General features: G+C 41.3%; 1 protein-coding gene across 4 annotated transcripts in view; it reads left to right on the top strand.

Annotated features, from left to right (window-relative positions):
- Nucleotides 1-24,610, top strand: part of LOC124253734 — a 31,171-nt gene continuing 6,561 nt past the window's right edge. The window contains exons 1-22 of one of the 4 annotated variants that reach the window (XM_046687557.1): nucleotides 1-66; nucleotides 4,678-4,780; nucleotides 5,463-5,657; nucleotides 6,206-6,339; nucleotides 6,765-6,873; nucleotides 7,235-7,392; nucleotides 7,669-7,791; nucleotides 9,623-9,710; nucleotides 10,575-10,741; nucleotides 11,859-11,975; nucleotides 14,251-14,340; nucleotides 14,822-14,948; nucleotides 16,306-16,479; nucleotides 17,503-17,709; nucleotides 18,286-18,410; nucleotides 19,275-19,335; nucleotides 20,654-20,704; nucleotides 20,738-20,845; nucleotides 21,452-21,550; nucleotides 23,109-23,336; nucleotides 23,699-23,776; nucleotides 24,289-24,528. In XM_046687557.1, the coding sequence (XP_046543513.1) occupies nucleotides 61-66; nucleotides 4,678-4,780; nucleotides 5,463-5,657; nucleotides 6,206-6,339; nucleotides 6,765-6,873; nucleotides 7,235-7,392; nucleotides 7,669-7,791; nucleotides 9,623-9,710; nucleotides 10,575-10,741; nucleotides 11,859-11,975; nucleotides 14,251-14,340; nucleotides 14,822-14,948; nucleotides 16,306-16,479; nucleotides 17,503-17,709; nucleotides 18,286-18,410; nucleotides 19,275-19,335; nucleotides 20,654-20,704; nucleotides 20,738-20,845; nucleotides 21,452-21,550; nucleotides 23,109-23,336; nucleotides 23,699-23,776; nucleotides 24,289-24,528 (2,788 nt within the window). In that variant the 5' untranslated portion in view covers nucleotides 1-60. Of the gene's footprint in view, nucleotides 67-4,677; nucleotides 4,781-5,462; nucleotides 5,658-6,205; nucleotides 6,340-6,764; nucleotides 6,874-7,234; nucleotides 7,393-7,668; nucleotides 7,792-9,622; nucleotides 9,711-10,574; nucleotides 10,742-11,858; nucleotides 11,976-14,250; nucleotides 14,341-14,821; nucleotides 14,949-16,305; nucleotides 16,480-17,502; nucleotides 17,710-18,285; nucleotides 18,411-19,274; nucleotides 19,336-20,653; nucleotides 20,846-21,451; nucleotides 21,551-23,108; nucleotides 23,337-23,698; nucleotides 23,777-24,288; nucleotides 24,529-24,610 lie in introns of all 4 variants that reach the window. The other 3 variants (XM_046687558.1, XM_046687556.1, XM_046687559.1) reach the window with 3 other exon arrangements.

Here is a 24,610-nt window from a genome sequence, read left to right as displayed (position 1 = left end):
TTATTATAACTGACTGTCGGGTCAGGCATAATTGTGATATCGTGGTAGAATAACGGGACAATGAAGGTAAATATGTTCACATCTCCCGAAACTTTATTTGTTTTAATGTATATTATTCACCCCGTAACCCGTTATGTACTGAAGATGGTATATATGTATTTAAGGAAGAGGGATGATTTAGTCTACATTCACATTAGAGCTATAAACAATGAAAACACGGTCGTGTATCGTGTTGGTCACAATAAGGTCCACACTCAGACAAGCAGTTGTGACCTCACGCCGAAAACAACAGAAGACGAGACATCAAGAATGGTTTAAACACATTGCTAGCATGTGGGAACTTAACTGTTTTCATAAACATATCGGGTGAAAAGTTCATTGTCAAAGGCGCCGCATTTCGCTGTACAGAGTTATGTCCCTTGGTCCCTTTAGAAACATATTACTGGGTTCGAATCCTAGTTCGCTCCTGTATGTTTCTTGGTTCGACAGTACCACACTCCGGGATCGTAGGTGTCACCAAAGCGGTAAACGTTTGAGACCTACGGGATTTCAATTTTCCACACACAAGTTTACACGTCGCAAATATGAAATGTACTTCTAAGACCTGCGTTGCTTGGTGTTTCCTGGGTGGTTGCGTAGCCTAGTGTTCACCCGTCACGCCGAAGACCCGGGTTCGATTCCACACATGGGTATAATGTGAGAAGCCCATTTCTGGTGTCCCCCGCCGTTATATTGCTGGAATATTGCTAAAAGCGGCGTAAACTAAACTCACTCACTCACTTGATGCTTCCACTAACCAATAGCTAATATAAATAAAATACAGTTCATAGTAACAGAAAACAAAATGCTCTCACCCATTTATTCAACAATTCGATAACCAGGCTCATTTGCAGCAGAAAATAATGCAATTTTAATGTACTTTCACATTTATTCTACACGGGGCCAGAATAGATCCCCATCACTCCAGGATCGTTGTGTGAGACTACTAACGACCAACAGTTGTCATTAACATATGCAACGTGACGTTGTAGATAACGTGACATCGTGACAAGGGATGGTGGGGTAGCCTAGTGGCTAAAGCGTTCGCTCGTCACGCCGTCACTGGGTTCGATTCCCCACATGGGTACAATGTGTGAAGCCCATTTCTGGTGTCCCACGCCGTGATATTGCTGGAATATTGCTAAAAGCGGCGTATATGTAAACTCACTCACTCATCGTGACATGGAGGAGTGGGAGTCTATTCATGCCGTCATCCACTAGTTCGCAGACCTCCATATTTCCTGGGGTGTGTGATATTAGTGTTTCGTATCTCACTGCAGAGCGGGGCGGTGGGGTAGCCTAGTGGTTAAAGCGTTGGCTCGTCACGTCGAAGACCCGGGTTCGAATCCCCACATGGGCACAATGTGTTAAGCCCATTTCTGGTGTCCCCGCCGTGATATTGCTGGAATATTGCTAAAAGCGGCGTAAAACTAAACTCAGTCAGTCAGTCAGTCACTGCAGAGCGAGGCATTGGTTATTGTCCCATCTGATAATTTAGTGGCAAGTCAGTGAAATATATCTGCACAAAATTTGCAAAAGGAAAGAGCAGTGAGTGTGAGAGTGAGTATGGTTTTAAGCCGCCTTTCGCAATATTCCAGCAACATCACGGCGGGGGACACCAGAAATGGGCTTTACACACTGTACCCATCTGAGGAATCGAACCCGGGTCTTCGGCGTGACGAGTGAACGCTTTTAAAAAGAAAGAGTAGCATGACCTTACAAATATGCTTAAAGTACAGAACTAGGACTTCAAGACATATGTTGTATTTTGAATAACCTTTTCCCAGTAAAGAAACGATTTTCGAACTCACACTCTCAGAGCACACACTCTCTGCGATCTATACTCGACTGAGCAAGTTTGATCACACGTCAGACATATGTTACAAACCACTTACTGGGAGGCATTGTGTATACACAGTTATCGGCCTTGGCAGCTGTGCTCATATACGCTTTTAGAGGGTGACGCAATATACGTGATCAAGACTGCCAGCTGTCTGGCTTCCATTTTAGAAGCCGTGATGGCATTCGTAACTACTCGTCCCTTTCCGTACCCCTCTCGTCGCCATTGTATTGAACGCGGCTCTGTCTGAGCGCAAAAATTGCAGAGAGAAAGAAATAGTCTAGTCGACGAACTATTTTCAAGGGCATGTAACTCTAGTTTACTTGGAAAACACACATGGCATCCACGGCAAGGAATTGCCTCAAAGGGTATGTTTAACATGCTTGAAAACTTTCCTACGCCATAATGTTAAATTATCCTCGTTATAAAAATTCAGGAAACCCAGGAGGACTATGCAATAATTAGAATATACTTGAATTGCCTGGGGAAAACATTATGCAAGCCGAAATGAACAATATTTCAAAGACCTCTTTTGACCCAATTTCTTCTCTACATACGCGCATTCTGATTGGCTTGGGGAATATTTCTCCCGGACATGGCTACGAGTGAGGTACGAGTCTACTTTTAGGTTACGGAAAGGGACGAGTAGTTACGAATGCCGTGATGGGTGAGTGGGTTACAACACTGACTTTTGGCGTTGGCATAGTGTGCTGCCTCAACCTTATAGTTTAGGTTCGAATCCAGGATGGGACTCAACGCTGAAAAGTCCATTTTGCACTTCACTGAGAATGTATAATCCCAAACATAGCATATGTTACATTTTGGGCCAGCAGATTTAGATCCCCCAAAGGAGGGGCCAAAAATAAAGTGCAACTGAAACAAATTGTTTACTTATTTAATTTAGATCGAATTTAAACAATTTAAGACTTAAATTGTTTCAAACATGTTTGATTAATTACATACTACAATACTTAGGAAATCTGAGGTAGGGTACACTATAAATATTAAGGTTAATTATCAACATACCTATACATTTTTTTTTAAAAGTGAACAAATGTTTAATTTCTTTTTTAAATACCTTTAAACTATATATTCTAAGCGTTATATATAGTGAAAGGTTATAATTTTATCTTTAACGTGGAATATATGACAACTTTCTAAGAGGGTTTACATACTGTTGGACAAGTGAATCTTCTACTTAAACTAGGACAACTTCGCGAAAAGTTCAGCAAAATACAACCTTCTTGTACTTATGTACTGTTAAACCGTACACCTGAGTAATCGGGCTAATCTAAAAACTGTTTTCTCAGGTGAACAACTGCCTTACATTTGCATTACTTTTCAGTCATATTTCACATAATATACTACCCATCAAAAGTTTAGACTCATTAGTGTACACGTAAACACTTACTCCAGTCAACCGTTCTAAACTAAATTTTGCAAAATATTCCATACTGTTTAAAGGTGCTGTTTACACATGAATTGATGTATTGTAAAACAAATTCGTAACGTTGAAAAGATAATTGTCATGAGTTCAATAAATGATGAAAATTGACGAATTCTTAACAAAACTTTACACCAAAAAGCAGCTGTTCACATGCACGATATTTCCACATGCTTTTCAGCAATTTGATGCATGATCCTCGTTCAATTCATCTGCATAAGGTTTGCAGTCGGTTCCCCCAAGTTAGTGGAGAAAATCATCTTCGATGTAACCATACAAATATCCATAACATATGTATAGTGAGTGCTTTAAGTGAGTCTAAACTTTTGATGCTTAGTATATAAAGCTTCTGAAGCACAGAGATGCGTTTCAATAGGAATTTGTTTCACTGATATCATTCATTCGTAAATTCTCGCCTCTTTCCCTGACCTACAAGAAGACTCGTACCCCTATCGTACGCCATTATTGCCAAGAATCGTGGCAAACCAATCAAATCGCGCGTAGTAAAACGCATTTCGAAGCAGGAAAATGGCGGCACCGTTAAAGTTTGAAACGTCGCAAAACTATGCAAAGCATAACTAAAAATTGAGCTAAAGGATCAGAAACTTTAAACACTGAAACATATTTACAAAGGGGATGACTGTATTGCTGTTTTTCCCACGTGATATAGGATATTCTAGGAGCCATGTTTGGAAATTCAGAGTTATCTTTCCTTGGTAATAGTACTAGACTATTTTCATCTCCATGCCCTTTTGCGCTTAGACAGGTCCCAGTCGTAAACATGGCCACGAGAGGGGTACGAGACGCCATCCGGCTTGCCGGAATGACACGAGTAGTTACGAATGTGATATCATTATTGAAGAAAACATACAGTGCTACAATAGTTAGCATATATAGTAATCATAGTGATAAAATGTAGTTACGTGTAACATTTGAGTTAGTGTTAGTTGATGAAAGAGGAAAGCCCGAAGCGATGCTGGTGAAAGATGTGTACACTTTGGCGAACCATTGAGTACGGGACGCTAACTTACCAAGAAAAAAAAATCCTGGATTCGAACCCAAGACAGTAGTTTTCCAGCGTGACCAAGGCACGCAACTCTGCACAGCGGATACGGCAACGACTGGGTGCCCTGCTTTAACAGGACGCCCTGACGTGACAATGACGTCACAGTAAGTGGACAGGGACGTTCTGCATTGGAATGTCACCCACTCAGACAGATTATCACAGACAGTTACCAGTAACAAAGTAGCAAATGTATTAAGACCAACGTTTGTGATGTATGTGCTTGGAATTTCATTGTATTTAGCGCAGGCTATTTTGGAATTTTTGATCCCAATTATGAAATCGTTGTAGATTACGGCAGCAATTCTGCTGCTGGCATCTGTAGCACATTATGTCAGCACAGCATCAAACGGGTCTTACTGTACATCCGGATCAACACAGTCAAAACCGACCGGTATGTATTTATGTGAGTGAATGGGTGGGTGAGTGAGTGAAGGAGTGAAGAAGTGAGTGAAGGAGTGAGTGAGTGGGAAAGCGTGTGAATTAGTGAAGGAGAGGGTGAGAGAGTAAAGGAGTGAGTTAGTGAAAAAGCGTATGAATTAGTGAAGGGGCGAGTGAGAGAAGGAGTGGATGAGAGAGTGAAGGAGTGAACAAATGAGTGAAGGAGTGAGTGAGTGAAATAGTGAAGAAGTGAGTGAAGGAGTTATGAGTGAGTGAAGGGGTGAAGGAGTGAGTCAGTAAGTGAAAGAACGAAGAGCGAATCGACGTGGTGTTGGTGGGTGCCACAGGATTGCCACAAACCGACCACACACCCATCACTACCACTACTACGCACCAACCACAACTCCCTAACAACACACCCAAGGATTTTATGTGAGGCAATCCTTTCAATAAGAACTACAGTACAAGTCAACCAATTATTGCGTGTGTTTTTAAAAATCATTGGCGGTAGACTAGAACTATTTCGTAGCATCTCTGAAACGAGCAGCAATGATAGGAAGGTTTCGCTAACTCAAATCTGATCATTTCAAACGAGTATTTACCTGAGATTTACCCACAACGATACTCTAGTAATCCATTTACGTTATGTTAGACTGATACACGGTCATAAAAACAACGCGACCTTTTCATGACAGACCCACCGTTTCCCGATCTGCCCCGGAGCTTCCAGACCCGCCTGGAGGCGAATTTAATCGACCAGGGTTTTACCATGGAGGTTGCAGAGTATGCCGACGACGACGGCAACAGAGCAGCGTTGACTTTGGTGAGAGGGGGAGACTTCACAGACGTGGTGTTCGACTACAAGGCAGGCCAGGTGTACACGGTGCACGGTAAGCGTTCGGACAGTTGCACCTGCGGTTGCTTAGTAACCACACAACCCCAATTATTGAACGTACGCTACCAGAAACAGGTGGCGTAACTGACAAATGCTACGTCATGAAATCTTACTGTAGCTACCACAAATAAGCCATTAATATAATGCAAGTGAGTGAGTGAGTGAGTTCAGTTTTTAGAAACATTTCAGCAATATCACGGCGGGAGACACCAGGAATAGGCTTCATAAATTGTACCCATGTGGGGAATCGAACCTGGTCTTAAGCTTGACGAGCGGACGCTTTAACAATTAGGCTACCCCACCGCCCCCTCTCAGAAATAGCAACATCTTTCACAGTGGTTTGTGTTTGGTCCTTAAGTGTGCAGTATTCTACATTTTCAGCCATGTAATGATGTTTATTCTTTTAGGGCCAATACAATTTTCTTGTGTATACTTCCTTTTGTCCGTCAGTTTAGTATCACCTATTTCGTTGATACGATCGCTGTAAAACTACATGCTCATTGATACAAATGTGACATCTGTAAACGTTCTTGCGTTTATGAGATGGCGTCTGTGTGACTAAGACGATGTCCAATGACACTGCGGATCTGTACCTATTTGGCGACATCGGCATTAACGGCACCGGTCACATCTTCTCAACAAACGACATCATTAAGTTTGCAAAGCGTTATGGTGAAGTGAGTATGCTGGGAACTATATCCAAAATAGGCTAAGAAATCCTCCTCCTCCCTGGGGTTCAGGGTTGTAGTTTTACGCTTCTTTTAGCAATATTCCAGCAATATTATGGCGGTGGCACCAGAAATGGGATTCGTAAATTGTACCCATGAAGAGAATCGAACCCGGGCCTTCGGCGTGACGAGCGACCGCTTCAGCCACTAGGCTATCCCAGCGACCTTCTCTATATTCGAGGTAATATTTACTGATGTTATCGTGTTAGCTGGGGGATACTCTGGTTTCTTCAATGGCTCTGAATGTGTTTACTTTTTCTTGCTTTCGTAACTTTGTTAAACAGCTGGGTTGTTCATTTTGCTTTGGAGTTAGGTATGTGCAAGGCAGACCGATATTACATACACTAATGATGCACTTATTTTTTTTTTTCTAGACCTACCTGGGACAATCTGAAGTACGCGGTATTAACTGTGACAAGTGGCGAACTTGCATGTATTGGGATTATTTCAAGGCGAACTTCACACTCGACTACTATTTCTCAGGTAAAATATGTCATAGGCAATGTTGACATATTACACATGAATTGCAGATCTACAGTTATATGGAGGAAAGGAAACCCAAAATATTGGACGTGTTTTACAAATATATGACTTGACTTGATAGACATTTGCATCTCAAACATATTAGGGCATCTGGCTGTCAGTTTAATTCCTCATTGAACCAGATACAGCTGCAGATATATTTTCATAAACAGTTGCAGGTACGGGTGATGGTTAAAAAGATATAATGAAATCACTTTAAACAGATTATAATTGCATAAAAGACAAACTCGTCGTACTGCGTTAGCCTCTCAGTTTAGAAACTGGCACTTGTGGATGTATTTCATTTTAACCGTGCGAGCAGCTCTCAACTGGACAACTTCAATGACATATCCACAAGTTCCAGTTCGGGCGGATGTCACAGGAATTATGCGCACAGCTTCCGGTCAGATGAACTTTCATCATATTTACGATTATTACGACTTCCGACCGGGGATAGAGCCTGGTCTTACTGTTTTTGAGGTAAAACGTTTTTCATTCCGTCACTTTTGATAGAAAACCTATCTTTTGCATTTACATCAATACTTCGTGAACTTCTTCTTAAAAGACTTAACATACTGTATTGTTTATGCTTGAGCGTAAGATGTATTTATTATTATTATTATTACTTTTGTCGAACACCTGGTGTCATCATTGATGTAGAGTGGTCCTTTCATTTAATTGTCACTGTTATTGTGTCATTTACGCCAAACTGAAGAGTGGTTACTCTCTGGTATTCACGTCTGTTTCCAAATACAGACACCGCAAAATGTTGTGTGCCCACACCGGAAGAGCCTCAAACTGATACCGAAGATAGCCAATCAGTTTTACTTCCGGTTGGAGGACACTAACGTACCGGATGCTCACACAGTCAACAAACAGGTGAGACATACTCTTCAAAATACCTATACATATTTGTCATCACAAATATTAAACATATACATGTGAATGAATTTTGCTGAGGAAATACTTCAACTATATATTTCTACTTCAAACCTGACAATGAGGTTTTACAACATCCCAGGGTCTGTTCCATAAAGCCTTCTTAGCGATAAGATGATCGTAACTGTCATACTTTAACATAGATTTACGACACTCGTAGCGCTGCGCTCGCTTTTCTAGAACAATGTCTTCGAAAAGTCATTATGTTTGTCAAGGTCAACGTTGAGGTAGTGTAGAGTTCAACTGGGTCCGCTTTGGGCATATAATCAGTTATACGATGGCGATAAAAGTTGAAATGGGAGGATGAGGCATGTCTTAAATGATTTAAGGGTGGATATGAGTTTGATTCTGGCTTCATATTAATATTAGGATCCCGGCAAGCAAGAGAGACGCAAATGTGGAGGGTGTATCTCTGCAATTGTATGTGAAATCATGTATTGGATGTGTCGTGTTGTAGAATACTGTGAAACAAGTGCTAACAGTAACTCACCTACTCACTGTCAAGACGATTTGTAGGTATGGAGGATTTTAAGACTTCAGAAGGTGAAAAACTCACAAGATACCCTGTCGAGTTTGTCTGAATCTTCCTTCGATTGTACTTAGTTATTTCTGATAAACCGATAGAAGTGTGTATGTGGACCTTCTAGAAATATTAACAGTTATTTTATGAAAATGCATTCTGTTTGTCTGCTGGATGGGAAATCGTTGCATAAAATAATTCAACAACATTCAAAAAACATTTAACTTATCAACAACAAACCTGACAACCGTGTGCTTGCTGATTATGTTTTAAAGTTTGAAGTGTTGATTATGTTGACTCTGTATAATGATTAAATACCACGTTCACTTTGATGTTACACAAAATAAATGTGAATGTATGGCATCACTCGAGTGGATTCCCTGATCTGTATCCTTCAAGGTGACTGATGTCTTTGAATGGCATTTAGAAGTGATGCATATAAAAGGTTCGCTACACGACGCCTTGGATTATATTCTTCATCCAGGCGTAATTTGTCTGATAGGTAATCAAGCAATGGTAGGTAATGGGCAAAGACTTGATTACCTATCTCGACTTTTACACTTGGATGAACCCCTGGCTTCTATTTGCTTATTGTCATTACAGTCAGCGACAATTAATTAACTTGAGTACCCACCACTGTTATCTCATCACTGTTATTTATCACATGTACATGTATAGCTATCGGCTTCCTAGTTCATTCAGTTGACACATGTCATCGTATCCCAGTTGCGTAGATCAATGCTCATGCTGTTGATCACTGGATTGGTTGGTCCAGACTCGATTATTTACAGACCGCCGCCATATAGCTGAAATATTGCAGAGTGCGGCGTAAAAATAAACTCACTCACTCCGAGTTCATTCACCAGATGAAGGAGTAAGAATATATTCCGAAACGTCGTGTTCCTCATATTACGGAAATTGGCATCCACAACGTTCACCCCTTTTAGTGTCGTAATAACTAGCTGTCTTTGGACAGTTGAGTTATCAGATACAGGTAACCAATGCCCCTACATGCACAGCCCCTCGTGTCTTTGCGAGGATTAAAGATTAGTAAAATATTGCTTTTGAGATGACCCCCGACTCAGAATGCTTCACAGTACAGTACATCCGGCCTTGTCACAATGTATTGTACTGTGAAGCATTTCGAGTCGGGGGTCATCTCAAGTTTATATATATAAATATTTTAAAATCTTTAATCCTTGCAAAGACACGAGGGGCTGTGACTACATGTACAATGACTTTTCTGTCTAGGCGTGGTACGACAAGGAGTACAAAGTGATACGGATGGACTACCCCGACCAGGGACGACCCGCTATCCACATAGACGACTTTAATAGGGGTAAGTGTTGGCACGTCATCTGTTCTCAACATAACATTTTGTACTTAGATTTGGAAGAAAGAATCTTCTGAACTGACGTCATCAACGTGCGCGTAGTTCCCATTTCAAGTATGCCACCACCTTTCCATCCTTCAAAATAGAATTTCAAAAGGATTATTCCTGGAAATCGTACTCCGAACTTTGAGCAAACAAAGAACTTATGGCAAATAAATATTTTCTATTGGAAGTTTTCAAGACATACAGCACGTCACATGAACTTAGTTCCGTTGTCTTTTTGCGAAAATATTGTTTCAGTAGAAAATCAAGACAGATTATTTTCTGTCGATGGACTTGTGCATTTCATGATTCCTTATGAATATATAACGTCTCCCTTTGAAAAACGTTTGCAAGCAATGGGAGAATTATCCATTGTATATTTAAATGTGACTTTTCTGTAAAAGGTTATAAAAAATCCAAGGTTATTTGACTGTGGTATCTGAGTTTCATTTCATTGCGTAGACATAATTAACACATGTCAAGCTAAACTGTCTGTGACAAAAACCTGCTCATTATACTGATAAGGAGGTTGATGTTGGCAGTGCCTATTAGTTACAACAGGGCGTGTCAGATTCCTTAAAGATGTAAAGCTCATAGTTATGATAAACCACATTTAGCTATAGTGAACGCGAGGGGCCTGGACTGGTGCCATAAAACATATCTGATCGAAGTTTGAATTCTAACTACGATCATTGGTTTCTAGGACTCTCAACTCAAGGGAGACAACTCTGCACTCGTCGCTTCATACTGATAAAAGAGTAAAGGATTTAATAACTGTGACAAAATCCAGCATCAGAAATATACATGGGTATGAATATACAATCACAGGTACCCGCTACACCATTGACAAGGAGTACGGCAACTGCAGCATGACGTCACTCCCAGACACTGTAGTGGATAGCAAGAGAGTGGGAAAGGACAACCACTGGTTCCTGGAACTTCTCGATCCACTTGAGTTCCTCCGACTCCAAGCCAACTTTGTTTATGTAGGACAGGTAATTTTGTTTATACTTGGCAGGTAATTATATCAATATGGTACAGCTATTATGTACGTGGGACATGTAAGTATAGTTATGTATGACATTGGGTTCATGCGGAACAGATTAGTATTTTTATGTGGGACAGATAATTGTGTTCATGTGCAACAGGTAATTTTGTTTATGTTCGGCATGTAATTTTATCTATATGGGACAGGTATTTTGTACGTGGGACAGGTAAACATGTTCATGTGGAACAGATTACTAATTGTATGTGGAACAGGTGTTCATGTGGAACAGATTACTAATTGTATGTGGAACAGGTGATTCTAGTTTATGTTTGACAGTCAATTTGTGTTGCATTTAAGGGGAACAGATAATATGTTTATATGGGGCAGGTAATTATGTCTATTTGGGACAGCTGCTTGTTTTCACGGTGGACATATTTTTATACGTTTATATGGAACAGATTATTGTTTTATGTGGCGCAGGTAATATTTTGTGCTGACAGAAAATTGGATTGATGTGGGACTGACGTGTATATTCATGTAGGACAAGTAATTTTGTGTTAATGTGGGACAGTTAGTGCTATAGGTAATAACATGTACGTGGAACAGATAATTATGTCCATGTGCATCAGATAATTGTGCTTATGTTGAACAGAGTTTTGTGTTTTTGAGGGGCATGTAATTTTGGGAAGAACAAAGGCTAATTTATCTAAACAAGCTACATGTGTGCTTTATCTATATTTATGTTAAGACATGCACAGTTTTAAAATGAATTGAGTGCATAGTAAATGGGGGACAGTCATTTACTCAAACGGAATATTTTGAGAAAGGGCAATTAGGATATTTTTACAGCAATAACAATTTCTGTTCACTGCAAAAACGCAATGCGTGACGGGACAAAAGAGCGTAAAACGAGTTTGTTTCTTAGGCATTTGGAAATTGAAAGAACTGTTATTAAGTTTAGTTCATCACATATTACATCTTGACATGAAATGTACTTTAGCGATAAACAATAGAAATTTGCAAAGAATAAAAGTACTTAAGAGTATTTAATGTGCCATTACAATTTCATTTCATGGACGACTGGATGCATTCATAGCAACTTATATTTGTATCACATATTCAAGCGGACTGTACGTGGATTGAATTGCGACCTGTTTGTTGCCACGGTGACGGGCAAGAGTGCAGTCTTCTACACCAACACCGCGGCCGACAACGTTACAGTCGAAGCCTATTTCTCCCGGGTAGGTATGCACGAAGTGTGAAAGCATGACATGAGCATTCACATGACCTTGTGGTGAAATATCTGCTAAGATGCAACAACTTGAACCAGGGTAAATAGAGGTGACTGCGTGTCGTCACGTCACGACGTTGTGACATGTGGCTCATAATATCGCCCTCTGGTTTGTGGGGTCCAGATTATATCCAGACCGTGATCATTCAAATGGAATGTCACCACACAAACAAACAAACAAATGATATCAATCACTGGGATTTCTAAACCAACCGACGGCCTATAGCTAGAACATAAATAATAACACAACAACATATCCAAATATCTTCACAACAAAATAAACGAATATGCAAACATAACTTAAAACTTAATTTTCTATACTAGGTGCTAATACTCAACTGGATAGATATGAAGACGGCAATACCGTGTTTTCTTCAATTATAAAATTGATTTAATTTTAATTTTATTTGATACCGGTAGGAAATGGTAAACTCCACATAAGTGAAGATAAGTGAAGTTTAGAATTGGTCTTCATCAACCCATGCTTGTCGTAAGAGGCGACTAACCGGATCAGGGATAGGCTCGCTAACTTGGTTCCTACTACCACTACTACTACTACTACTACTACTACTACTACTACTACTACTACTACTACTACTACTACTACTACTACTACTACTACTACTACTACTACCACCACCACCACCACCACCACCACCACCACCACCACTACTACTACTACTACTACCACTACTACTACCTACTACTACAACCACTACTACTACTACTACTACAACCACCACCACCACCACCACTACTACTACTACTACTACTACTACTACTACTACTACTACTACTACTACCACCACCACCACCACTACTACTACTACTACTACTACTACTACTACTACCACTGCACCACCACTACTACTACTACTACTACTACTACTACTACTACTACTACTACTACTACCACTACTACTACTACTACTACTACTACTACTGCTACTGCTACTACTACTACTACTGCTGCTACTACTACTACTACTACTACTACTACTACTACTACTACCACCACCACCACTACTACTACTACTACTACTACTACTACTACTACTACTACTACTACTACTACTACTACTACTACTACAACTACTACTACTACTACTACTACAACTACTACTACTACTACTACTACTACTCATGCTTGCCGTAAGAGGTGACTAAGGGGACCGGGTTGTCACACTCGCTGACTTGGTTGACACTTGTCCTCGTATCCCATTTGCATAGATCGATGCTCATGATGTTGATCACTGGATTGTCTGGTCCAGAATAAATTATATGCAGGCCGGCGACATATAACTGGAATATTGCTGAGTGCCGCGTTAAGTAACAAACCAACCAACATATGTGAAAGTACAAAAATCACTCATTTTCCCACACGGTGTATCGATACTCAAAGCTTCGCCTGCGTTGTGACAATCTATGGCAACCGGCCACACACAATGTTTTCAAGTTTCTTATAACGTTTCTTGACTGTTTAATGCATGGCAAAAGGTGTGGGGGGGTGGTGTGTGGGTTGGGGGGAAATTTGTGAGATACCTAGTTAATAATTTATTTTTAATGAAGTTTTCAAATGTCTTTTGAAAAGTAAACATATTTAGCGAGAATTTACGAATCGCATTATGGATTTTGGCCTAGATTGTTTTCCATAGAAATGTCACAGTGTATTGACTCAGGACCGTTAAATATGCTGACATGATAATCGAATGATCCTTTTAATCTGCGCAATACAGATGTGTTTCATGTTTTCCTGAGATCACGTTTAGTGAGTGAGTGAGTTGGGTTTACACAGCTTTTAGAAATATTCCAGCAATATTCCAGCACTATTCCAGCAATATTCCAGCAATGTCACGGTGTTACACACATTGTACCCTTGTTGGGAATGGAACCCAAGCATTCGGCGTGACGAGCGAACGCTTTACCCACTGTGTTATACTACCGCCCCTAACCAGATTTAGTGAATCCTGAGGACAAATTATTGTTTCACTGTGACATTTCTCTTTTCCAAAAGAGATCCCTCACTACCACTCCCCCAGTCCTAAGTCACCCCATTACGCCTTTTGTCGATTCATATAAAAACACAAAGCGGAATGAAAGTAATCCGAGCGGGAACGAGAAACAATATATTTTTTGTGTTGTCGTCATTACAACTCTGTTAATTAGCTCTACTGTATTTACACGGTGATTCTGTTGTGGTTGAGCTGTAGGCTTGTTTGTTTCAGAGTTCCAACGAAAGCGCTGACACGGGTGTTCCCGGCGACAAGGGAGTCTACTCGCACGTCATTGTACAGATAATCACCTACATAAACCAGGTCTGATCTTACTGAGTGAGTGAGTGAGTGAGTAAGGTTTTACGCTGCTTTTAGCAATATTACAGCAATATCACGGCGGGGAACACCAAAAATGGGCTTCACACATTGTACTCACGTGAGAATCGAACCCGGGACTTTAGCGTGACGAGCGAACGCCTTATACCATTAGGCTACCCTACTCATCAGTGGATGAGTGAGTGTATGTTATTCTATCCATTCATGCCACGGAACACAAGGAATGGGCTTTACCAATGTGGAGAATCGAACCAATATATTCGACTTGACAAGCGAACGCTTTAACCATTCGACCACCTCATATACGTCAGAGAGCTTACATGATAATACATGATACACATCACTGCACTAGAAGGTATGAGTCACAATTATAGAATATAAATAATAAATGTCATATTCATCAGGAGTAAACTGACGTCATATGCAACGTCACATATCAGTTAACGTCATCATCATTTTCTCCCAGACTCAACTACACACCATAATGAACTTCTATGACTTCGACTTCGGTCATCCCGACCCCGTGAAAACATTTGACCTGACGCCATGTTTCACTGACGCACAGCAGATTGGATTCAGCGTCAGATTTCCAGGTGAGTGAGTTAATTTTACGCCGGTTTTACCAATATTCCAGCAATATCACGAGGGGGGACACCAAACATGGGCTCTCACATTGTATCCATGTGGGGAATCGAACCCAGGTATTCCGCATAACGAACGGACGCTTTAGCCACTGGGATACCTTGCCGCCTCTACGGGTGAGAGACAATGGGTCCTCTCAAGTGCATTTAAAGGAGTGAGTGAGTGAGCTGGGTTTTACGCCGCCTTTAGCATTATTCCAGCAATATCACGGCGGGGAACACCATAAATGGGCTTCACACATTGCGCCCATGTGGGGATTCGAACCCGGGTCGTCAGCGCGACGAGCCGACGCTTTGACCATTAGGCTACCCCACCACCCCTGCAGTGTAAATGAATGTCTTTTGAGGCCGTTGTAGCTAACAACAGTCAGGCCATGTTTCCGTAGTTTAATGTACACGTATTTCGTTTTACTTAGAAATATTTTATGAGTTGAATGACCCTTCCCTTCCTGGCAATACATTGTGATAGTTCATTATTACATAGAATAATCAGGTTCAAAAGTGTGCGAATATAGAACTTGTCAACCGAAAGATTGTATACATATATCGTACTTTACAATCTTTACAATCTCTCCCCAAGTATGGGGAGAGATTGTAAAGTACGATATATATATATATATATATATATATATATATATATATATATATCGTACTTTACGAATCTCCCCAATATGTATCTAGTACATATATATATCATAGATATATATTCTTATATATATATATATATATCGTACTTTACAATCTCCCCCCAAGTATCTAGTACACACCATTCATCACAGATATAGATTCTTCCAATTTTATTATATCGTACTTTACAGTCTCTCCCCAAGTAGCTAGTACACACCATTCATCACAGATATAGATTCTTCTAATTTTATTAATAAATAATGTTACTATTTTCATGACAGTGTCGCACTTTTTATGAACATTGAACACGATTTATGTCACCATATTCCAACTGAGTAGATCGATGTTCACATTGTTGATCACTGGATTGTCTGGTCCAGACTGACGTCATATAGCTGTAATATTGCTGAGTGCTGTGTTAAGCAACACACACACACACACACACACACACACACACACACACACACACACACACACACACACACACACACACATGAATTCTGTTTACTTCAACGTTTTCATATTTAAACAGATATATCTGAAGAATTGCTGTGTTGGGCGACATTTGCCTAATCCAGTTGACCTTTCAATGTCAATAAAACATAATAGACGAAAAGAAAAAGAAACTATTAGAAATATGTCGGGGTACGAGAAACGAGTTTGATCACTTCCTGTTTTGAAGTTTCTGAGGCCCCGGATCTACTTCCGTATGACGTCCAGATCCAAAACGAGGCTCTGAAGGAGCTCTCAGTGGGGCTTCAACTGGAGCCGACCCGACTGCAACATCTCCACGTGCACACCGACGACGACAACGTCTACGTTTCAGGGAAACTGCTGGACCGGCCTCCTCTGCTGGGTTTGTAGCTTAGAACAAACATGAGACGTCATTATATTGTTAACACGGTCCAGTATCTTCCAGGTTTTTATCACCTCAGGATCAAGAGCCGTTGATATATAATTGTAACAATGATGTAATGGAGGTCATATTCGTGAGGTCATGTTCGGCAAGAAATATAGTGTCGTGAAAATGTCAAGAGCATTATTCCATTTGGTTAGGATTGTATTCGTAAAGATTTGCTTCTGTTCAAAGCCACAGGGGCTTGTAACGCCATCAAGATATACACTGTCAGGGTTCTTTTTATAGTGTACCAAGACCCTGTCAGTGGCAGTATATACCTTGATGACAGTTGTCTGCGTTACAAACCCCTGTGTTCAAAACCTTAAAGTAATCACTGAGTGAATGTATTTTTGGTTTGAAGCGGCTTCGAAAGTACTACAGTACGTCACCATGATGTGAGAGGAATACCGGAAGTGACGCCAGCCTTTTATGTTTACCACTTTGGTACCAACCACGAGCACGGTGCCGACACACCAAGAAGCATAATCGGGGGGAATTTAGATTCGAACTCGTGATCATAGGTTCCTGGATTTACCAAGGGACACAACTTTGCACAGGTCGCCATAGACAATTGTGCCACCAGTGCCACCTTAACATAATTTATTACAGATAGACATTAACCTCCAATGCGCAGGTCAAGGACATTATATATATTCCGTGAAACTAGTCACGTGAACTTGTATGGTACTGGCAGGCATCAACCAACAAATCAATATAAATTTGAATTTGAAACAACGAAAAGCTGATCCTGACACGAACAAGGGACACAACCCTATACAGTGAATTGTCCTAGGTCATTGACTTGATGCGATGACCCTGTTGATGTCAGCGATGGTTCCGAGAAAACCAGAAGTGTTCGTGTTGACTCCTGTCATGATTTTCATGCGATGTTTGCATCGATGGTTGTGATTTATTTTTTTTGATATGGATAATGTGTAATGTTTAACCGTGTCCTGACATGTTCTGTCATGTGTTTTGCAGCCCGGTATTATGTGATACCGGACCAGACGATGGAGGTTATTGACGCTGAACACGACGTCACGTCGGTCGAGGAATGCGCTGCGTTTTGCGACGTCGAAACCTACTGTGTCACCTTCGTTGTCTGTGGGAGCATCTGCTACCTCTCACACGTCGTGCAGCAGTACTCGGTTAACCCAGACCTGGGAGGTCTATGTGACAGATATTCAGGTGAGTGAAAGTTATGTTCCAGAGAGAGGTGAACCATGAAGATTCGGGTTAGAATTGATCTTCAGTAACCCTTGCTTCTCGTATGAGGCGACTAACGGAATCGGGTGGTCAGACTCGCTGATTTACTTGACACATGTCATCGTATCCCAATTGCGTAGATCGATGCTCATGCTGTTGATAAATGGATTGTCTGGTGCAGACTCGATTATTTACAGACCGCTGCCATGTGGCTGGAATATTGCTGAGTGCGGCGTTAAACAACAAACCAAACCAGACCAGAGAGAGGTGTACAAATATGGACGAATGCTGGTTTTATGGTGTTAGCCCACTGGTTCAACATGGATTGCCTACCCAGACAAATAATACTGAACCCGAGGCACAGTTTTGTTATATTCCCTAATGCCAAGCGCCAGACAGGGTACATACCATCAAGTACATATTCAACTGATTTGTGTGACTCGGCCGAGGCTCGAACCCGTCCGTGCTCTCCTGGGGCAGCGGCTCAATCCTCTAGACTACAGGGGCACTATGGACCTATTGGAACTATCGCTGTCTCTTTGACTATTTTAACTACAGCTGTTGTCCAGCGTCCAAAGGGACTTCCTGATCACGATCTTCAAGCTGCATGGTCTGCCTTCAACACTTTAGTGTCGAATGACAGTCTTACTCTCCATCTGTCTGTACCTGGATATCCTGACCAGGTAGGTGTTACCTGTGTGTACCTGTATACCCTGACCAGGTAGGTGCTAACTGTGTATACCTGCACACCAGGTAGGTGTTACCTGTATGTACCTGTATACCCTGGCCAGGTAGGTGTTACCTGTATGTACCTGTATACCCTGACCAGGTAGGTGTTACCTGTATATGTACCTACACACTCTGACCAGGTAGGTGTTACCTGTATGTACCTGTATACCCTGACCAGGTACGTGTTACCTGTATGTGACCAGGTAGGTATACCTGTATGTACCTGTATACCCTGACCAGGTAGGTGTTACCTGTATATGTACCTACACACTCTGGCCAGGTAGGTGTTACCTGTATGTACCTGTATACCCTGACCAGGTAGGTGTTACCTGTATATGTACCTACACACTCTGGCCAGGTAGGTGTTACCTGTATGTACCTGTATACCCTGGACCAGGTAGGTGTTACCTGTATGTACCTGTATACCCTGACCAGGTAGGTGTTACCTGTATGTACCTGTATACCCTGACCAGGTAGGTGTTACCTGTATACCCTGACCAGGTAGGTGTTACCTGTATGTACCTGCACACCATGACCAGGTAGGTGTTACCTGTATACCTGTACCTGTACACTTTGACCAGGTGTTACCTGTATTACCTGTATGTACCTGTATACCATGACCAGGCAGGTGTTACCTGTATGTACCTGCACACCGTGACCAGGTAGGTGTTACCTGCATGTACCTGCATATTATGATCATGTACTGTGCAACCCATCTAACACGATCTACCTGGACGACATTGTGTTTATCGCAAACCAAAAGACAAAGTTTTCTTTCATAGCATGAGATAATATGCGAAACCCTTCTTCATTGACAGGGTCTCGGGCTGTTGGCTAGAGAGGTTGTAGAGGACGATATATGGAGACAGAGCTGTCAAGGTGGGTGTTGGCTTGATAAGTCTGCGACGGGCCTACAGATGAAAACCAAGAGAACGTTCCCAAACTATCCATTTACACACAAACAAACAAAGACACAATTGCCTCGTAATGTTAAGTCCCAGGCGTTTTTAGAGGAACCAGAGACAGTTAATCCAGCAGGTTAAAATTTGATATACACAACGTGGGGACGGTGGAGTAACTTAGTGGTTAAAGCGTTCGCTCGTCACGCCGAAAGCCCGGGTTCGATTTCCACATGGGTACAATGTGTGAAGCTCATTTCCGTAGCCGTAGATATTGCTGGAATGTTGCTAAAAGCGGCGTAAAACTAAACTCAATCACTGTGTCATGTTCAATTGTTTCGGGTTCATTTGTTTCCGACGCAAACTTTATGGGAATAATATCCTTGTAATATAGTTTGTGATAATTCTATTGTTTGGGAATTTTCAGCTGATTATCCTTGGTAGACGCGTGTGATCAATCTAAACGTAGGCATCGAACATGCAGTGTGCGAAATAGTTTCCATATTTGCTTGCCAGTCAGCTATGCCTGAAAGTTTTAAGCCCACAAAATAATTCGCTTGCCCAAAATTTGAATGAAGAAACTAAGCAAAAGATTACAAACGGTAAAATACCATCATTTATCAGGCCAAAATCTTGCATGATTTAAAAGTGTATTATAACTTAACAAGTCGGCGAGCGTGATATATATAAACAATTACCCCATGAAAATTCACTAGCCAGTCGGGCAAGTGATAGTGGAGATTTACTGGCCCGACTGGATTTTTACTAGACACGGAGTAGCGGGCCAGTGGTTATTTCTCACACTGCGAACATGCAGTTTTTGTAGTCATCGGCTGGGTACCTGTCAGGATAGTAGTACTCATTGATTTTGTAAATGACATGCAGGGGGTCCTTTACTTTGTACATAAATTTTATGCTTCTCCATAAAAAATATCATCATCACCCCCTAACCATAAGTCATGAACGGTCCCGAAACAAGAAGTTGTCATCCAAGTTGTATGATTAATTTCTGACTCACCAAAATGCCGACCAAACAACTCGCTGACATGGTTGACACGTCAACGTTTGCTGATGATGTCAATAACTTGATGGTCTTCGGTTTGACTAACGTGGTCAACGTCTTGGGTTTGTTTCCTGTTTTAAACTGACGCTTGATGATACTGTTCTGGATAATATTCAAAACAGGGTTAAGCTGAATTATCTCACTCACAAACATTCGCTATATAGATTGAGAGCAGTAACAAGGTAGGACAACCCATCCGGTTCAATGTAGTGAATTAATCAGATTCCTGCTTCAGACAATGTATCTGGGTCCTCGGGAACTGCAACGTCTTCCACCGATGCGTCGTCACCAGCTGCAGCGTCAACACCTGAAGCGACGACACCAGCTGCAGCATCAACATCCGAAGAGACGACACCAACTGCAGCGTCGAATACCCCATCCAGTCATCCCGAGACATCGACGGAAAATCCCAGAACCTCACCCGAAGGTAAAATTTTCCCAGCCTGCTTCTACTGGCATGAGTTGCCTCCCTTGGATGGAAACTTGTAGTCGTTGGCACGAATCTCAGAGTCGCCTGATTATGTTTCTAACTGCTATGTAAATCAGCACCAATTCTGGCACGTGGTTTTCACCAAAGTGTTGAATGTATATATCTGTATACTAGTATATATTTCCTCAGCCTAAACGTCAAGATATAACTGAAATGCTATATAACCCGGCGGCCAACCAAACTCCTTCACTCACACGATAATGCCCAATGGTAAAAGCGTTTTCTCGTCACCCGGGGTGGATTCCCCACATGCATGGAACAATGAGGAAGTTTAAGTCTGAACCCGTTTAGGAGCGGTAGGGTAGTAGAGTCGTTAAAGCATTCACTCTTCACGCCGAAGGCCCGGGTTCGATTCCGCACATGGGTACAATGTGCCCATTTCTAGTGTCCCCGTCGTGATGTTGCTTGAAAATTGCTGAAAACGGCGTAAAACCAAACTCACGCGAGAATGGACATAGGCTAGTAGCTTCAGTTCTTGCATATGTCAGACTATTCAGCCTCTACTTTTAACTATTGACTGATGAACTGACGATTATTTTTCAGTGACATCGGGTCCTCCATCAGTGACAAGTTCCGCTCCAGTTACTAAGGTCACAACTCCGAAAACGCGGACGACACAAACTACAATGCCACTGACCACAAGTAAGTAACTGGCATGTTACTTCCGTTGGGAATTTCTTGAATTGAACTAGGATTGTAGGGATTATATCATATTAAAAAAAAATATTGTATGAAACTGTTTTTCTGGACGTGTATCGACTTACACCATATTAAAGAAATTCGTTACATGCGGAGAGTCAAGGTAATGGTTGCAGCTCACAATCTTACTCATCAATACATGTGACAAATTAAATTATACTGAATCGATTTGATTAAAAGATTATGGTATGTAAATGTTTGGACGAGGTCCTTATTTGGTGAAACTTTTAAGATTTAATTACTACCTAGAATTATTGTATATGGAAGGAAGAAACAAATATGAATTATTAATAATGGGACCCGTCTGATCCGGTGGTGGGGTTGCTGAAGCTGATGATAGTTGGTTCAAATCCCTGTTCGATTTGATTATATTACTATTTTGGTTTACCCTGCCACAACTGCAAGCATTGCATCTTGGTAGCTCATAACTTCGATCTCGAGTCACAGAAACTAAAATCCCAATATGCAACTCCATCATACCATTCTCCAACAGCGTTAAAGACCTTGGGCTTCACCTGGATTCAGAACTTACTTTAAAGAGACACATTGACAACATCTGCAAATCTTGCTATTTCCAGCTAAGAAATGTCAGCAACATCAGACGTTCCTTAACAATGCCAGCTGTTCATGCACTTGTTAGATCCCTAGTGCTATCGAAGTTGGATTATTGCAAAACTGCCTACTACGGATTGTCAGACACTCATCTCAAAAAGGGTACAAAACTCAGCAGCTCGCATTGTCAAAGAAGGGTCCAAGACAGAACATATCTCCCCAGTGTTCGAGCCTTACACTGGCTGCCCATAAGAGCCATAGTGGAGTATAAACTCCTGTGTCTAGCCCACCAGTGCTATCATGAAACTGCTCCCGACTACATCAGTTGGTGACCAAACATGTTCCATCGAGAGACTTACGATCAGCTGATCAACATATAATGGTCATCCCAAGATGTAAACTAAAATCCTTTGGTTTCCGCTCTTTTAGTTATGGAGCTCCAACACTGTGGAACCAGCTGCCACTCGAACACAGACTAACAACATCCCTTGATTACTTCAAATGTGCCTTAAAAACATTCCTCTTCAGAAAGTACTACAGTGATTAGCAAACATATCCTCAAAAGTTTCAACCATTTTATGTGAATATGTTTTATGTCTTGTAGCACTCCAATCGCCATTATATGTAGCGCTTTGAGTAGACACTTTTGAATGGAATCCTGCACGGTATAAATACACGTATTATTATTTCTCGTGAATTCAAAAACTTTAAAAAAGCGTAATGTAACTGAATGAAATACAGTTCAAAGCAACGTTCGAGAAACCTATGATCATGGCTTCGATTCACGATTCGTTTTCATTATATTTCGGATTTTAGTAACAACATGCCCTTGGATTTCACCAAGGTGGTAAATTTATGAACCTGTATACCTTCAGACATTCTGTGTCGCAAAATAGTTGTAATACTGTACGGCGTTAAAACCAACTAACTCATTTACTTTTGTTATTAGCCAGAAACACAGACTTCAAACGGTACAAGACGGATGCCTTTTTCGACGAAACTGACCACGCTGAGATTGTCGACGTCTTAGAGGAGTGTCTACAGGACTGTATTGAGGACCCTTTGTGTCAGACAGTCACTCTCTGTCTTCACAAGCATAAGTGTGACATCAGCCACACGTCTGTTGCAACGCACGAGAATCTCGTGAAGCCTCAATCCGGGTGTGATATATATTCACGTGAGTTCATCATAACTTTAAGAAGGTCGTTGAGCATCCGTGAAGATTCGGGTTAGAATTTGCCTTCAGCAACCCATGCTTGTCGTAAGAGGCGATTAACGGGACCAGGTGGTCAGGATCGTTGACTTAGTTGACACATGTCATCGTATCCCGCTTGAGATGCTCATACTGTGGATCACTGGCTTGTCTGGTCCAGACTTGATTACTTACAAACCGCCGTGATGTAGCTGGAAAATTACTGAGTGTGGCGTTAAACGAAAACTGACAATTTTACCTCGAGACAACCGTCAGTTGGACAGGTCAAAGATGTTTGATTGTATATACAGTTTTACTCTAGTAGTCTGACCTTTCCCACATTTCAGTATCTTCCAACTTTCCTAAGAACGGGACGACAACAGTTACGCCATCGCCTCAACCAAGTACTAGTACATCCCCGACAGGTGGGAACCTCCATATATATATATATATATATATACATATATATACACACACACACATATATATATATATAATTTGATTTCTGTCTTTGAAGTAAAGATTATACAGATTCAGACCCATGAAGAATTAGAATTTGTCTTCTACAATCCATCTTGCCGTAAGAAGCGACTAACGGGACAGTTTCGCTGACTTGGTTGATACGTGCAATCATATCACAGTTGCGTATACGTAGATCTGTGCTCATGATATCTTGACATGATTATTTACATGCTATTTTCATATACCTGGAATATTGCAGCAATAAACAACAGACTATACAGAAGTATTTAGCCTTCTTTTTTTGTAACACAAACTATCAAACTATGATATCAAATGTCTCAGCATTCCAGTTTCGATATACCACTATAGGCGGTATTTGGAGAAGCCATTTTCTATCTTTGCAAGGCGAGGCGTAGGAAGCATTTTGTCTCAAAATCATCGATTTTGTCTTGACCGTCTGTGTGTGTATGTCCAGGCACAGTGGTCAGTGGGTATACGCTTGTGGCCGTGTCAACAGTGCCAGGAATCGCCAAAGCTGCTTTGGAGTTGATTCCAAATGTCCGGGCCTGTGGCAAGGCGTGTACCAAAAAGGCGGAGTTCCACTGCACCGCCTTCCAGTATTGTCCCTCCAACAAAATATGCAACCTCATGGACAACAGGCTGCTACCGGTACCACTCACCTTGAAGATCAATACAACTTGTCCGTATTATAATAGTGAGTGGATGAGTTCGTTTGTGAATTACCTCGTAGATCATCCTTTTAAAATAGTCCCTATCTTTTACAATCGCCTCATTCG

This window comes from Haliotis rubra, unplaced genomic scaffold (genome assembly GCF_003918875.1).
Source record: "Haliotis rubra isolate DU_JTF1 unplaced genomic scaffold, ASM391887v1 Scf55, whole genome shotgun sequence".
Lineage (NCBI taxonomy): Eukaryota > Metazoa > Mollusca > Gastropoda > Lepetellida > Haliotidae > Haliotis > Haliotis rubra.
Note: the sequence above shows the minus strand (reverse complement) of the source record. Positions and strands in the feature narration are given on the sequence as shown.